This window comes from Eucyclogobius newberryi, unplaced genomic scaffold (genome assembly GCF_026437365.1).
Source record: "Eucyclogobius newberryi isolate DKJ021-1_F unplaced genomic scaffold, fEucNew1.0.hap1 SCAF_6, whole genome shotgun sequence".
In the NCBI taxonomy this organism is placed as follows: Eukaryota; Metazoa; Chordata; class Actinopteri; order Gobiiformes; family Gobiidae; genus Eucyclogobius; species Eucyclogobius newberryi.
Window position 1 is genome coordinate 37,473,526 of NW_027316278.1, and position 16,985 is coordinate 37,490,510.

The window sequence follows — 16,985 nt, forward strand, 5'->3', positions numbered from 1 at the left end:
TTTGCTTCTGAGATCAGACGTTAATCAAGGGTGTGCGAGTCCCGCTCCCTCATGAATGTGACCATTTCACCTTTTACATGCTCAGGTCCAACCCCAAGGACCAAAACAAGATAAAACCAGTACCAGAACCAGCCGGGTTAATAATATTCAAATGTCTGGGAACAATACAAGCACAAAATACAAATAGAATTGTAGATATGAATATTTTTCTTTTAAAATGCCCTGACATGACTTATGTACAAATAAATATAAAATTCCAATTATTCTGTTTAAAAAATGCTTGTTTCCCATTGAATCAACAGAGTTTTCACTTGCGCCATCGCGTGCCAACTATATCTATTTAAGAAGCTTGATTATTCTATATATTGTGACAGTTCATATATTAGTGTGACACTTTTGACAACATGACATTACAATATTTTGCTCATTATCATTTCCCAAGCCATAGGTCCAATTGTGTCTGAATCATATTGTTCCATAGTATCACCAAAATCCTCTCAATTACCTCCAGTCTGAGAACACCACAGTTGTCTCTTCAGATGCATCTTAACAGGTCTCATGCATATGTGAGTCTCATCATCTTTGACATGAATGTGTACAGTGTAGAAGTGTAGCTGTGAGTGTGCTTGGTGTTTGGTTGGTACTGGATGTTGCATGGGGACCGGGGCCGGGGTCCTACCTGTCGATGATGACCGGGTCGGAGGGCGTTTCGTTGCGGTTGCCACAGCTCTTCTTCTCACAACAGCGGCTGAGAACAAACCACACAAAGAAAGAGAAAAGTCAACAGGAGGGGCAGCCACCACATGCTCTGGGCCCCAGAGTCGGCCCTGCACCCGGCCCACACAAAGAAGGCTGCGGTGAGGGGAGGGGGCCGCACAAAGCAGGCGCGCAGGAAGAAAAGGTACAACAACACAGACAAACAGAGAGAGCCCATTGAGGGAGAAAAGCCGCCCGGCAATCTGTCACATTGATTTCCAAATCAAGCCAGCCCCATTCGTCAGCACTCCTGTCTCCTATGCCGCATAACAAAAGTGCCCCCCTCCCCAAGCCATCTGCAGCGCCTGCCCCAGCGCTCGGCCCTGTGCGGAGCCCTCTGTGGAGCCCAGGCACTGCCCCCCCTGCTCCCACTACAAGGCCCACTCCCCAGCTGTGCCGCGCCTGCCCTCTGGTTGGCTCTGTGTTATTGGCCAGCTGTGAGTCCCGCTCGGGCATCTGCCACACCCACGCACAATGGTGAAGGACCCCAGCCGCCGGAGTCTACCCCAGGATAACCCCCAGGTCCTAAGTCTATGCTCTCACTCAACCCCTCGGCCCCCATTACCTCCTTCCATCACTTAGCTTTTGGTTCAAGGGAAGGGGTTGACTGATTTCCCAGACTGGTTCACTCTAGAACACTTTGGAACGGTTCTTTTTATGGCAGAGTCTGGGGAACTTCACCCAAATGTTTTCTTCATAAATCACACAAACTATTTGAATAATACATTTTAATCATGTGGCCAATCGCAGTGATTCACAAAACGACATTTAGTAATCCAAAACATTTTTCCGCTGCGAGACACGACTAAAGCTAGATCATGAGAAACTACTTTGGGTTTATCCTCAGATTTTTCTGCATTTGAATCAAACACACAATGGAGGGCACACTTTAGACCTGCTGCTCATTTTCTAACCAACACGCCCAGACGTCAGCACAACACCTCGGTTCTTTTTTCTCTTCATTGGCTTCCCGCTTTTTAGTATTGATTTTAAAATTTTACTTTTTGTTTTTAAAGTTCTAAATGGCCTGGCCCCTCCTTATCTGGCTGAGCTTCTGTCTGCTCGAAACCAAGAAGGGCTCCAAGGTCGACAAATCAGTTTCTGCTGGAAGTCCCCAGAGCCAGACTCAAACACTGGGGGGATTGACCCTTATCTGTCGCTGGTCCCAGACTCTGGAACAAACTGCCCCCCGACAGGTGCCCCTGGACATGAGCCCCCCGACATGCGCACCATCACATACTTGGAACCTTTTTAAATCTAGGCTTAAAACGTATTCATTCAGACTGGCTTTTAACACTCTGTAATGGATAGACACTTTATTTTGTACAGTTTGTTTTTATGTTTTATCTTGCCTTGATTTTTATTGTGAAGCACTTTGGTCACTTGAATGTTGTATAGGGCTCTATAAATAAAGGTTGATTGATTGATTGATTGATTTCACTACTCTGCTCCTCTATTCCTTGTTTTAACCTCTCTTAAAGTAATGCATTGGATTTTGGATGATTTTAGATGCAGCGTTTGGTGAACAACAACTAAAGTTAGGGGTTCCAGAAGAAGCCTGTTGCATGTTCCAGATGGAAAGTGCCTGAATGAAACTCACATAGACACAAGGAGAACATGCTAAATCTACACAAAAAAGCTCTTACGTGTTCAGAAAATACGACCTCCTTCTTTCAGTGCAAACATCTCCAACTTTTGGACTGGGCTTTTGCAGAGACGGAAATGTGTTCTACCAATGATTTGGCCCAAATATTCCACTTTTCTTCCCCACTACCAGTGTAGATTTTGTTCACTTGACCACTGTTTGCACTTGTCAAAACTGGGGTCAAACCCCAATGACCTTATTATGCGATACCCATGCTACCACCTGAGCCTGTCACCCCCAGGGTTAAGCCATTGTTTGATGTTAGAGATGCAACACATTTAATGCGAGACACAATAAGCAAAACCCCAGCTATCACCTTAAACAACTACATTGGCCTATCTGTAATTTTGTCAGTAAGATCTAATTTACTCAAATACTAAATAAAAAATTCCAAAAAAATTCCCCCCCAAAAAAAATAAATAAAAAAAAAATAAAAATAAAAAAAATCGAAAATTAACCAACAAATCCTGGCTATTTAAATTTTTCAGCTGTATGTGACTAAATTTGTAAAATGACGTTCATTTTACACGTTAAATAAAATGCCTAACATATTTACATTTGTTTATGTTAGTAGACTTGTTTCAAATGGATATCTCTAAACTCAAGATTTGTTCCTATTCACTGCAGTGTCTCATCTTAGTCTGTATATCAACATAGTTCTTCATACAACCACACTGCTTAAACACTAGAGCTTTATGTATTGTAAACCCAAGACTTTCACGCCCATATTTATTGATTTTTTTCTGCTGAATTGCAGAAATATTGTTTGATAGACTTGATCCGCAGTTGCCCGAGCTCATTCTATCTGAGGAGACACTTTGCTTCACTCACCTGCACATGACTTCATGAGTGAGCAGCACGCGACACATCTCCGGGTTCTTGTTCTGGCCCTCGTACGAAATGGGCTGAGGAGAAAGAAGACCGTGAGACGAGAAGCAGAGGAGACAAGAGGAGAAAACAAGGTGTAAAGGAGGAGGGAGAGTGAGATGAGGTGTAGAGGAGAGCAGAGGAGACGAATGAGATAAGGTGTTGGGGAGGAGCAGAGTGAGATGAGGTGTAAAGGAGGAGCAGAGTGAGGCAAGGTGTAGAGGAGGAGAAGAGGAGACGAGTGAGACGAGGTGTAGAAGAGGAGAAGACTGGGACAAGTGAGATGTGGTGTAGAGGAGGAGCAGAGTGAGACAAGGTGTAGAGGAGGAGAAGAGGAGACGAGGTGTAGAAGAGGGGCAGACTGGGACAAGTGAGATGTGGTGTAGAGGAGGGGCAGAGTGAGACAAGGTGTAGAGTGGGAGAAGAAGAGTACAGTGAGATGAGGTGTAGAGGAAAAGCAGAGTGAGACGAGGTGTAGAGGAGGAGCAGAGGGATACGAGTGAGACCAGGTCTAGAGGAGGAGCAGAGGGATACGAGGTGTAGAGGAGGAGCAGAGGGATACGAGTGAGACCAGGTGTAGAGGAGGAGAAGAGGAGACGAGTGAGACGAGGTGTAGAAGAGGAGCAGACTTGGACAAGTGAGATGTGGTGTAGAGGAGGAGCAGAGTGAGACAAGGTGTCAAGGAGGAGTAGAGGTGCAGAGGAGCAGAGTGAAAGGAGTGAGATGAGGTGTAAAGGAGGAGCAGAGAAGCACATTGAGAAAAGATTTTGCGGAGGAGCAGAGTGAGATTAGGTGTAGAGGAAAAGCAGAGTGAGACGAGGTATAGAGGAGGAGCAGAGGGATACGAGTGAGACCAGGTGTAGAGGAGGAGCAGAGGGATACGAGTGAGACCAGTTGTAGAGGAGGCACAGATGAGACAAGTAACAATACCCAAGTACTAAACATCTTCAAGAATCTTTCTTAATAAAGGATTTGCGCATTATGAATTAAGTCTATGTTCATATTTTTTACATATTTAACACTTATTAGGATGTAGATACTATAAGTGGTCCTGCGAGGTGTAGAGGAAAGACAGAAGAGGTATAAAGGAAAAGCAGAAGTGAAGACGAGCAGCAAGAAGAAAATACACAGACCTGTTTGGTGACTGAGTCAATGAGGCGAGCGTACAGGTCCTGCTCCGTCCGGACACCTGCACAAACAACGCATAACTCCATCAGCAACCACAGAGACTACTGAGAAACTGTAGTTGATGGTGGCATTTCAAGGTAACAAACCGGTATTGACAATATAGACCTCTGCATTTGATTAATTTAATTCTTTTAATGTTTTGTTTATTGTTCAAGTAGTTTCAAAGCCAGCTGTTCACTGCACATTTTAGCAATTTGCAATAAAAGATCCCTGACTGTGGGGAATCTTGAGTTGTGGCTCAAAAACAGGGAACATACAGTGAGGAAAGTACGTTTTTGAACACCTTAACACCCTGCAAAGTTCTCTAAAATGTTCATCATAGGTGCATTTCCACAGTGAGAGACAGAATCTAAAAAGAATCCAGAAAGCACATTGTATGATTTTTAAATAAATTATTTGTATGTTATTGCGGCAAAAAAGTATTTGAACACCTGAGAAAATCAGTAATATTTTGGACGGAAGCCTTTGTTTACAATTACAGAGATCTTCTTGATCTAGTGATCTAGTTCTTGACCAGGTTAAGTATTTTTGGTCCACTCTTCCATACAGATCTTCTCTACATCTGTCAGGTTTTGGGGCTGTCGCTGAGCAACACAGAGTTTCAGCTCCCTCCAAAGATTTTCTATTGGATTTAAGTCTGGAGACTGGCTAGGCCACTCCAGAACCTTGATATACATCTTGCAGAGCCACTCCTGTGCTTCAGGTCATTGTCATGTTGGAAGCCACGACCCATCTTCAATGCTCTGACTGAGGGAAGGAGGTTGTTACACAAAATCTCGCAATACACGGCCCCATTCATTCTCTCCTTAATACAGTGTACTCGTCCTGTCCCCTGTGGAGAAATGCACCCCAAGCATGATGTTTCCACCACCGTGCTTCACAGTAGGGATGGTGTTCTTGAGATGGTACTCATCCTTCTTCCTCCTCCAAACACGGCGAGTGGAGTTTATTCTATTTTTGTTTCATCTGACCACATGGCTTTCTCCCATGACTCCTCTGGATCCTCCAGATGGTCATTGGCAAATTTCAGATGAGCCTGGACATGTTCTTCTTCTGTGCAATGCATGAGTTTAAACCATGACTGCGTGGTGTATTATCTTTGAAACTGTGGTCCCAGTTCTCCTCAGGTCATTGACCAGCTCCTCCCGTGTAGTTCTGGGCTGATTTCTCACCTTTCTTATCATCACTGCCCCACGAGCTGAGATCTTGCATGGAGCCCCAGTCCGAGGGAGATTTACAGTCATCTTTAGCCTCTTCAATTTTCTAACAATTGCTCCACATGATCTTTTTTCACCAAGCTGCTTGCCAATTGCTGTAGCCCTTTCCAGCCTTTCCACACTTTCTTTTTTCTGGTGTCTTTTGACAGTTATTTGGTCTTGCCCATGGCAGTAGTTGGAGTCTGACTGATTGTGGGGTGGACAGGTGTCTTTATGCAGCTCAAACAGGTGCTACTAATTTAGATTAATAAATGGAACAGAGGAGGACTTTTTAAAGGAAGACTAACAGGTCTTTGAGAGCCAGAATTCTTGCTGATTGGCAGGTGTTCAAATACTTTTTGCAGCAATAATACAAGTGAGAGAACTTGCAAAATTGCAGGGTGTTCAAATACTTACTTTCCTCACTGTAGGTCTTAAGACAGACACAGAGGTTGAAGGTAGAACAATTGTAAAGGCAAAGATTCATATCGAGCCTATCTGATATTTTGGAATCTTTGTTGCAGAACTCTCCTTTCACTGCATCTATGATCAGTCTCTGTCAAACATGTGATCAACTGTAAATACAAGTGAAGGTCACCTCAAAGTAACAACAAAAGAACTCAGCCCTGAATCGAGAGACATATTACAGATTCTTTTTCCTTCAACCCAACAATGTCAATTTGCATTGGTGGCCTTTTTTTAATCACATAGTTAAGTGTTAGGGCTTTGAGACCCATTAGCTAACCGGGTCTTGGCAAAACTGTGTTGTGAAATAAAATATTTTCCAATTTCCTTTTGATTTTACAACTTTTACAAGTGCAGTGCAGCCTCAGCAAACCAGTGCAACAGCAATAACTTCACCGGACTGTTTGCTGTCTTGCGATTTGAAACCTTGATGTGTGACATCAATACATCGCTTAAGATGGAAAAAAATGGTGCAGTGGACTCCGGGCAATCAATTCTTAAATTACAGATTTATTTGGAAAGTCCCTTGCTTGATTAATCCAGGTACCTGTAACGATGATACTGGCTCAAGATCTGGAGAAACTGCAAACTATTCCTGACAGAGAACAGAGACTGAAGGAGGGCTCAATTGACATGAACAATTTGACCTTCAAACATTGTCCTCTGCATTTGACCCACAGTTCTCTCCAATTTCATCTAATCAGTCTGTTTTACAATAGATGTTTCCCAAAATCGCCCAAAAGCGATTTCTTCTTTCTTTTTTCTGACAGATTGGCAACAGAGGACAGATTCAAATATTTCTGAGGGTTTCTTTGGGGACAGGAACCTTTTTTGGCGATAGCTTTGAATCTGTTCTCATGTGCTGCTCCTGAACTGGACTAATCCCTCCTCGATGTCCTTCCTGATGCGTGTACTCCTATCCTGTCCCTGTCCCTGTCGGCGGCAGATGCCCTCTCTCTAGTGTGTAATCATCTGTGAGACTTCCCCTCTCTCACACCTGAACCACTGCAGCTTAACAAACTCAACTTTATCTATTGAATAAATCTATTATTATAGGTTAAGAGTGTTTAGCCTTGATTTCTATGAACTCAGACCAAAGACGTGGCAGTATAGACCCTTCAATTGTAAACAGATCGCCTGCATTTTAAACGCTGATTACAGTTCCCTACTGTATCAGGGAGAGGTCACATTAGCACTTCCAAACAGCCAAACAAAACAACTATTACCACTAAGCACCGTTTAGTTTAGTTTATTGGTGTAACAATCTGAGCTGAAATTTGCATAAATGTTATCGTGCAGGTAAATATTTTCATATCTAACATTGTGCTGCCCAAAAATGTAGCGGGCCACAACAGTTTGACATAGAAAGCACCACAAAGATACATTTAGTAATATTTATCAGACTTTCTTTCTAAAACCAAGATTTGTCTAAGTAGTTTTGCTCATTTGCACAGTGAAAAAAATACTTTTTTTTCTTATTTTAGGTAAAGCAAGACATGTTATGCTTATTCTATTGCGAAATCTTATTTTAAGACAATCATATACTCAAATCAAGATAAATAGTACTTAATTCAAGCCCTCATATTTAATTTATTGTAATTTTTTACAGTTAACAGTTACTCAAAAAGTTAAATTTCTCTCAGCTGTGCTTCTTAGGTTCTCGGATTCTTCTCGAGTGTAGTGAGATTCCTACTGTAGTGGGGACACTTGCCTAGAGCGGCCCTTCCTCTCTTCAAAGCGTACAGGACGGGGCTTTGATAAGGCTGGGGGGACGAAGCGCAGCCACGTGGAAGTGTGCACAGAGGGGTGTCTTTTATGTACGTCTCCCATGGGTGCATAGCCACAGCAGTACGGTGGGAGCACCAAGGGAGTACCATGAGAGAGGGAGTGGGATAGAGAGAGCGAAAACGAAGGGAGGAGAGTGTCTGGGGAGGGGGAAACAGCTGAGGGTGGTATGTGTTGTGCACCTTACTCCGAGTATGTGATGTAATTTAAAGGAGAACTAAATAACACTTTTACCTTATTACCTTTGAAAGTCCCTGTGATGTATGAACATGTATTTTCGAGGAGTTTGAAGCATTGTTTCCAGGCAGAAAACCAGCCTTGCAACATTTGCCATATCCTTTATTTTTCTATTTTAACATTTTAAATGTTTTTGAAAGTGATTATAATTTCTTATATTGCTCTCCTGATATTGTATTTTCACAAGAACGCTGCAAGGAAAATAATTTTTCAGTCACAAATATAATCAGAAAGGTTGAGATTATCTGGTAAAATGTTGTAACAAGGTAAGAAAGGCATTACATATTTATTGTTTGGTTCCATAATTTTTGTTCGTACACTTATCACAGGAAACAGAGATATGGCCTATTTTTGCATGATCATAATGAATCAATGTTTTAATTGTCCAACTTTGATCTATTCCTGCTTACTTTCACGTCTTTCTGTGGATCATATGTCCCATTATCAATAGATCTCCATACTGGAATTTGTTTTACATTCTGAGCGGTGGTTTTGTTTTGCTGTCTGGTCCAATTAGCAAATCATCTTAACCGGCCCAATTGCGCATTACCCAAAAAACCAAACTGTCCAGGCAAACGGATCATGGTTTAAATCAAAAATGTAGTGTGAATACATCCTTAATGTTCTTGAAGTCTCAATTAGTTGAGTCCATGGATGTAACTTGTTGGTCATCATTAAATCAAGGTTTGAAACTCAACAATTCTAAACATATTATCAAATCTGATTTAAAATGTTTCAATTGACAAGCTTGAGTACTCACCGTTGCTGTAGAGGAGCTGCAGTTTGTAGTGTGTACCGTTGTTGGTCTTTTCTCCCTGAGACAAAAAAGTAGTTAATAGTTGGATATAGTTGGATATAATAATAGCTGGGGACAAGTCAGAAATCACTGTTTAACTCCCCCATCAAACAAAAACTGGCAATGTCTCTTCTGTCCAATTTAAAAACATTTTGATTGGTGATAAGTTTAAATAATAACATTTGAGAGTGAAGGGTCTCGGAAAAGATAATGTATTTAAATTACTCTATTTACTATTTTTACTATTTACTATTTAAATTAATGAAAACTTACAATACCATCTTCTGCCAAGTAGTAAAAAAGTCATCCAAATACTACTCATACATTATCCATTCATAATACTCAACTGATTTAGAGTAAATGTAATCTGCTAACAGTAAGTTTAAAAAAAAAAAAGTAATTTTAGTCATTTAAAAAAATAAATCACCAACATTTGTAAATGATCGGAAAGCTCAAAGCAAGAGGACAGGGGGCGCGCCCAATCTTCCTCCTGGTGAATCCGTGGCACGATCACACTTTTATTTTCCAAATAGGGGCATTATTGTGTACTGAAATTTTCAATATTTTGGGCAAAGTTTGCGGCTCTGCTGCATAGAGATCGTAGTAAAGAAAAATGTGGATGCCCCACTCCTGAAGATGAGTCCCACCAAATGTTAGGTTGTTCACGTTCCCATTGGAATAACATGGGGAGTTTCTCTACCTTTGCGCCAACTTTCTTGATTGTTCCATCAGATTTTACATTTTGTTTGGCATTTTCCTGACTTTTCGTCAATGTGCACTGGGTAAAAAGTAGGGGGGAGTGTCCCAAGAAGAAGAAAGAAAGAAAGAGTAACGTGATGCAAAAACAATATTTCCCATTCTTTCAAACTACTGTATACATTTTCGGAAAGCGCTTGTGTCATGTGGGTCTCTGGTCACTGACAGGCACTTTTGGGGACTTTTAAGCGGTGCTTTAAACGGCCTTTTGGAATTAGCAGACCTTGCCAGCTCATGGCGAAACAAAAACCTTTCCTCAGAGCACTATTTCTAAAGATAAAGTTAAGTACGCTAATAAAGATACAAGAAAACATTAGTTCTTTATTAAACTTATTGACTTGGTCCCTTTACTACAAATGTCTACCGTATTTTCCAGACTATAAGTCGCACCGGAGTAAAAACATTCTAATAATGAAGAAAAAAACATACATATGTTGCACTGGAGTATGAAATGCAGTATGAAGTGTGAAAATAACAAATAATATCACATATAAGTCACTCCGGAGTATAAGTATATAAGTATAAATAAAAGTATAAGTCACACCCCGGCCAAAACTATGAAAATACGGTACTTCAACTTCAACTCGCTCAAACTTTCTCACCAACTGCACACAAGACCGCTCTGAAACACATTGGATCTTGGCGACCTGAAATGAGATTTCTATAGAAAAAAGGTAGAGTGGATCGAGGAGAAGTTTGACACTACCGGAGTGGAGAAGCACCAGCGGACCTTGACAGCCCCCCCTCCCCTCCCTGTGTATGTAGGGGCTGGGCCAGCCCAGGAGCTCCTGCTTCTGTCTGCTCCTCCATACCTCCATACTCTTTCTAAGTGGTCTCCGAGGAATGCTCTCTGGTCCAGTAAGCCACGGTCCGAGCGGCAGACAGAAGAACAAGCTGGTTCGAAAACTGAGAGAGGAAGTGAAGAGATAAGAGGCAAGGAGTGAGGCGAAGAGTGAGGCGAGGAGAGAGGAGTCGAGGAGATAGGAGGTGAGGATAGAAGAGATGAGAGAACTTGGAAGGAGTCTGAGAACTTTGGAGTGGGGACGCATGATGGACTGCAGGTGTCACTGCTTGTTTCAATGTCTTTTTCATGATACAACACAACTTTTTCAAACAATGAAGCTGATGTTATGCCCCATATCAATGGGCCTGAAGCACATCTGGAGTTGGGTTTTGTTTCATTCACACGTTTCAGTGTTGCATATTACGATTGTCCCACCCTCCAAGGTGTTTGTACCTGTTAAGTTGAAGTTATCATGAAGTTGTATCAACATCAGAAAAACTACACTCACATGAAAAAATACTTAATTTATAACGAACAAATTGTTTATTAAGAATAATTTATCCATAGTAACAATTGAATTAAGGCGTTAAGTGTTAGGTTATTAATTGAGTAGTTGTTCATGCTTTATTAAGGCTAATCAAGGTGTAGTTGTTATTAAAGGCGGAATGGACAATTTTTTGGCCCAAACCTGAGTCTCATTTCCTTGTGGCGTGGACTGCCGATTAGTCCTGCCACGTGTCAATCATAGAACTCACCTACTGCTCACCTGCAGCCTTGTTCTGGCTCGTCCCATGAGAGCAGCACTTTTCCCTGTGTCTAAGCGCATTGATCTATCATAATATAGTTCCCTCAGTGTACGGGACAAAATTAAGACAGAGAAAGACAGTTTGAGCTGACTCTGAAGAGTCGGAAATCTACGGAGACGAGAGATGCGATGCGATCCGCCGCGCTAATAAACAAACGCACATGTTAGCAGCGAGGCTTTTTTCTCCTTCCGCACAGGGGTGAAAAAAATCGTCCATTACGCCTGTAAGTGGCACAATAAAAAAAACATGTAATTCAGACAGGTGAGTTCACTTGTTACACTGTGGTACATTCCATGTAGGCAAAACAATAACATATTTTAATAATGCACCTTTTAAGCCAATTTTGTAAGCCTATAATATTTCTACAGCATTGATAGTCTTGTCCTGACTTTAAAAGTAATCTGTAAACCTGCACCTTTCATACAAAACAAAATAACTTTCTTGTAGTTCCTTTGACACTTTGAGTATTGGTCCCGTTCACCCTCAGCTCTGTCCCAAAGCATCCGTCATCACCCGACACTTTCAGCCTCACGCTTCTCCTCCGGCACACACAAACACAAACATGCACTTTGATGATGTGTCGGTTGCGTGTAAATTAAAAAGAAATAACTAAGCATGTTCCAAATTGCTGGCGCGGTCCCAGTGAGGCCAGCAGCTAATGAGTCCTTTCATATTTATTTCCAATCTCTCTTCGTCAACATCGCAGCAGCTCCACTCGCTCCAGGCTACACTAAACAGCACTAGATATGCTGACGTACAACTTATCTGATCTTATTGATACCTTATATAGACATGATTTTGTAAGTGAAATGTCTTGCTCGGGGGCACAACAACAGTATAAATAGAAGGGAACTAATTAAGAAATGTGTATTGTATGTAAATGTGAAATGTTTGTGTTCAATCAATTTCTCTCTTGCATCAAAAGAGTTTGTCTAAGTCAGAAAATGATGATGGAACATATTCCCAATAAAGAGAATGTTTGTGGTCTGATTGGAAAGTACCTTGGAAAGTACCTGCCCCTGAACAGGAGCTGAAAAAGTCCCCAAAGTGTGGTCCCAGTCCCTAGTTCCACTTTGCAAATGCATGCATCAAATGGGTACCGGAACTAAAAAAAAAAAGTACTAGAAACTGCAACATTTTCTATACTGTGAGAGCTACAATATATATATTTTTAAAAGTAATAGTAGTAGTACTAACTTCATATTGGAGCTGCAACAATGCGACTAATTGTGACTAGTATGAAATTGAATCATAGTCCTGCTTCTCTGCAAATGCATACAAAAAAAAACACTTTATAAGACTGTGGCATTCAATCCAATTCTAATTCACTTCATTCGTAAACATTCTCTATTTAGAAGCCTTAAGTCACCATATTGATTCCTTTAATTTGTATGTATGTATGAATTCAACTAGGCTCCATGTACGATTCAAATAATAGCTAAATATTGTGTAGTTTTTCCTGTCCGAGAAGGAGGGTCTAAGAACAGAGGCCTCTGGGACATTGCCAAGTCCCTATGAACATTGTTTAATCCGTTTTTCGCTGTCGCCCTCCGAGGAAACTGCTCTTGTGATTTTGGCCGTTACAAATACAATTGAATTGAAATTGAATTGAATATTCGACTACTAAAATAATCATTAGAGGTAGCAGAAGAATTACTGAATCAAGTGTCATTTTATGAAATTTCCCATGTCCAAGTTTCCATGTCAAAATTATTCAGCAAATAAAAATGTCAGTTTAACATCAAAATGTTGTGTATTGTCTGATTTCAGAAGTATGCCTAAAAAAGGTCTGTAAATTAATCAGAATCTTAAAATCTACATAATATGGTAATTTCAAAGAATAAAAAGAAATGATAACCCATGTCTGGCAGTACATGAACATTGAGACTTTTTAAATACATTATAAAACCAATTATAATAATAATAGGTTGAAATATGGTTACTGGAGCCGTCTAGATATTTAAGAAAAAAAAAATTATTGACATATTTTTGTATGTGTTTTATATAGTCCAGCCACAACAATTACAAAGCTCAAAATACAACTACTCAATTTTCCACGATTAGTGGAATTGTTGCAAGCCTCATTAATATAAAGCTTCTTTTTTTTCGCTGGCCAACTTCTTTTTGGCATTCAAACTTAACACACCACCAAATGTGAGACTAAAGCAGAACTAAACCTGGTCTAGAACAGGACTAGTATAATAGCAAACTAAGTCTACATAAGACTAAACCAATTACATTACAGTACATTTTCAAAGTGTAGCACTGAGTCGTACCTTCTCATGCTCCACAAAGTCCACAAAAGCTGTCCTCTCGATCTCCACCGGCTGCCCGTGCCGGTCATACAGCGCCAGCACAAAGTGGAAGAAGTTGGACTTCCTCAGGTTGGAGGGTGGCTGCTTCTCAAAGTGTGCTCGTGACAGAGCCACTCCACTGGGGGAGAAACACAGGAAGGACCGTATCAGTGTGGAGCAACTCAAGTTCATGTCAAAGTACATGGGCAAAAACTAAATATATTATATTACATATAAATGCCAAACATAGAAATCCTTATAAGGAATTATGCTGTTTTTGGTCAAAGGAAGCAAATGAATCAATAATAACTTAATGTATCTAGTCATATTTATTTGTTTTATTTATTTTTTTTGTAGCTTGAATGTAGTCAAAATGTGAAGCAACTTTTAAGAAGGTAGAATGTGGTGTGTTCCTTTTTTTAGATGGCACATGAGCTAGTTTCCTGTAGCCGTTATAATTCCATAATAAATATCCAAAATGAAAATCCACAAATGTTTGACAAGCTACATAAGCTCTACTGTTGCAATGTTCTGGCAACTGGATATGATGTCTTTGTCCTCTAGTGGCTGTACAAAACTTGTTTAAATTTTGCACAACAACTTACAAATCAGAATTACCAGTAGTTTTGTGGATTCAAAACACAGATCAAGATGAACAGAAATAAAGACACAAACAAAAACGTTTAGCATTAGATTGTCATTCAAATAGTCATTTGTGATTTTTGTAAAGCATAAGTAAAACAAAAGATGCTCCACAGATCTGCATTTAAGTTAAGACACTACAGGTACATTAAAAAAATAATTTCTTTTAATAATAAGATTTTTATACTGAAGAATTTGTTCATATTCAATTCTAATGCTAATTTGTTAAAGTTTTAACTCCAAAAAACTGCAATTGTCAGTAAGATAATAAGATAATAAGACTCTAATACTAAAGAAGAAGTTACAAATTGATATATCAAAAAATAAGATTTTTTTTCCTCCCTATTCACCAGCAGAGTCTCTCAGTAAAAAGGGGAGCTAAAGTAAAATGTAATGAATGATTATATGCATTTTACAGCATTGACACTGTAATATGCATGTGAATACATAACTATTACTTTCAGGGTGTCTATTTCAATCTGGCAGGGTGGAATTCCAATGAAAACTTTATCCTTTTAGCTAATTCGGGCACATTACATTGTTAAGATTTGTCTGTGTTTATGTACATGTATGAATGCACCATCTGGACTGTACATATTTAAACTCATCAAAAAGACAGAAAAAAAATCTAGTTTTGAATATTTTTTCAATTTGGACAAAACGTTCAAATGTATTTAACACTTGTAACACAACACAATCTGCTTCTCCTCATGTGCATGGCTTTTACATTTTCACCAAATCCAAAGTGTTATTTAGCAGTTGCAAAATAAAATTTAACGACTAATCACATTTGTTATAAAGAAAAGGCCATTTGAACATAGGGGCTGCTCGTCTCTGGAGATTGAAACATTTGGAATAATCAGATTAATTATGAAAATGTGAGGGAGCGAGTGAGTGAGTCACAAAGAGGCAGCAAAAGCACATCGTCCCACACTTAAACCTGTAACGAGTGATATTAATTGTAAATCATTTCGCTAACAGGAACTCAGGTTTATTACAAAATCATAGGCGTTAACTTTTTTTTTGACATTTGTATTTGTCATTCTTGTTTTTTAAGTCAATATTAATAAGTGTAAACTAATCGTTTTAATATCTAATGCAAAGAAAATGATTATTGTTGCTATCTCACTTTTGGGACAACGCGCATTTCGGCCTGCGCTGTGTGTGAAAGAAAAGATTGCAGTCCAGCTTTGAACCCGCATGTATTTCTACAGAATTGTCAGGAAGCGTCACGCACCGCAATTTGAAAAAAATAATAAATCAAACAAAACAACAATCCAAGATCTCAAGACATAAACACGTTTCAATCAACAACAAAATTAATAGTCCATAGGTTTTGAACTTGTTTAAAGTTGGTTTAATCGTTTTGTTGATTTGGTCCCTTACAATTCCAGCCACAAAATTAGAGACACTATTTAGAAAAATGTCAGATTGTAAAATGTATAAAAAAAATAACTCAAACTGCAACATAGGCCTACAACGATGTGAGGTCAGCGGTTTTGCAATAAGTATGATACTGCTCCAGTATTCGCACCCGCGGAGTGAGACATGAGAGCCTGCGCTGATTTCGTTTGTTAATCCTAAAAATAAAATAACATCAGAATTTAATAGGAAGGGGAAGCATGAATTCCAAAGTTCACGCAATATTCACAGAAAACTTACAAATGATATTCTGCAAACATACAAACTTATAGCATCATCAACTAGTATTATGATTATTATTATTAGTTACTTTGTAATGCTGCGTGCTGGTGGAAAGTGGCAAATACAAAATTGAAAATCATTGATTTTGCGTTAAAGATTGGGGTTAGACAAACATGTAGCCTGCGAAAAACGACTGGATAAATGATTACGTTACAGATCCAGACGCTTCCTTTACACATTTTATAACGTTATTAGTTCTCAAAATCTGTCAAATGCTTTTTATTCTTAAAGTACATTTGTATGTGCTGCTTTTACTTTTAATTGTTTAAAAAAGATTCACGCAAAGCACTGTAATTTGCTTTTTGGTTATTGTTTGTACTTTTGCTGTATTGACATAGTAGAACTTACAAATAATACAAACACAAAACCTAGAACAGGTTGGAGTTTCACACTTTAAACCCATGCGTAAACTCTTCTCACGATGACATAACCGCACATCCTAAACTCCCCGGTTGCCCGTACCTTTGAGCGGCCACGTTCGCATCCACGGCACCTACGTTGCGCACCCAGGAGCGCACCGCATCCATGTCGTCCACGCCGCGCTCCTTGGCTCCGCTCGTGTCTCGCACAAGATGCTCCTGCAGGCCGAACATCGAACCTTTTGCGCACCACTTTTTCTTTTCTTTTTATATTTAGGAGAGCTTTTTCGTGCGGTTACAGGTCCACGGTCCGACGTGCGTCACAGGAGGTTCCAGTGTAGCGTGATGATGATGATGACAGTAATATCCAAGTGGTGCATTCCTCAGTGCGCAGTCATGGCCCGCGCATGGATGTGGATGTAGTAGAAGTGGAAGTGAGTGGACTCCTCCAGGCTCCGTGTGTGAGCGTGTATGCGTGGGGGCGGGGCCGCGTGGAACATATGGTGCAGCTGTGTGATTGTGCCACGGAGCGCACTGATAGGTGCGTGCGGCGTCCCTTGTATTGGGCACTTTATTACACGCCACGAGAGCTGTGTCCGAGCTGAGCGTGTGGATCAGATGATGTTTTTTTATTTTTGTTTTTGCACTGGAAGAAAGTAACCTTGTGCTAAATTAAAAGTGCTGTACCTAAATTAGGGCAGACCG

The 16,985-nt window shown here is 40.1% G+C and overlaps 1 protein-coding gene across 2 annotated transcripts in view; it reads right to left on the reverse strand.

Moving 5' to 3' along the window:
• ebf2 (EBF transcription factor 2) overlaps positions 1–16,703 on the reverse strand; it is a 70,659-nt gene extending 53,956 nt beyond the window's left edge. For both annotated transcript variants that reach the window (XM_072433587.1, XM_072433586.1), the window contains exons 1-6: positions 16,384–16,703; positions 13,558–13,714; positions 8,900–8,954; positions 4,402–4,457; positions 3,233–3,306; positions 680–748 (exon numbers count right to left, since the gene is read on the reverse strand). In XM_072433587.1, the coding sequence (XP_072289688.1) occupies positions 680–748; positions 3,233–3,306; positions 4,402–4,457; positions 8,900–8,954; positions 13,558–13,714; positions 16,384–16,514 (542 nt within the window). In that variant the 5' untranslated portion in view covers positions 16,515–16,703. The remainder of the gene's footprint in view (positions 1–679; positions 749–3,232; positions 3,307–4,401; positions 4,458–8,899; positions 8,955–13,557; positions 13,715–16,383) is intronic.
• Between the last annotated feature and the right edge of the window lie 282 nt (positions 16,704–16,985).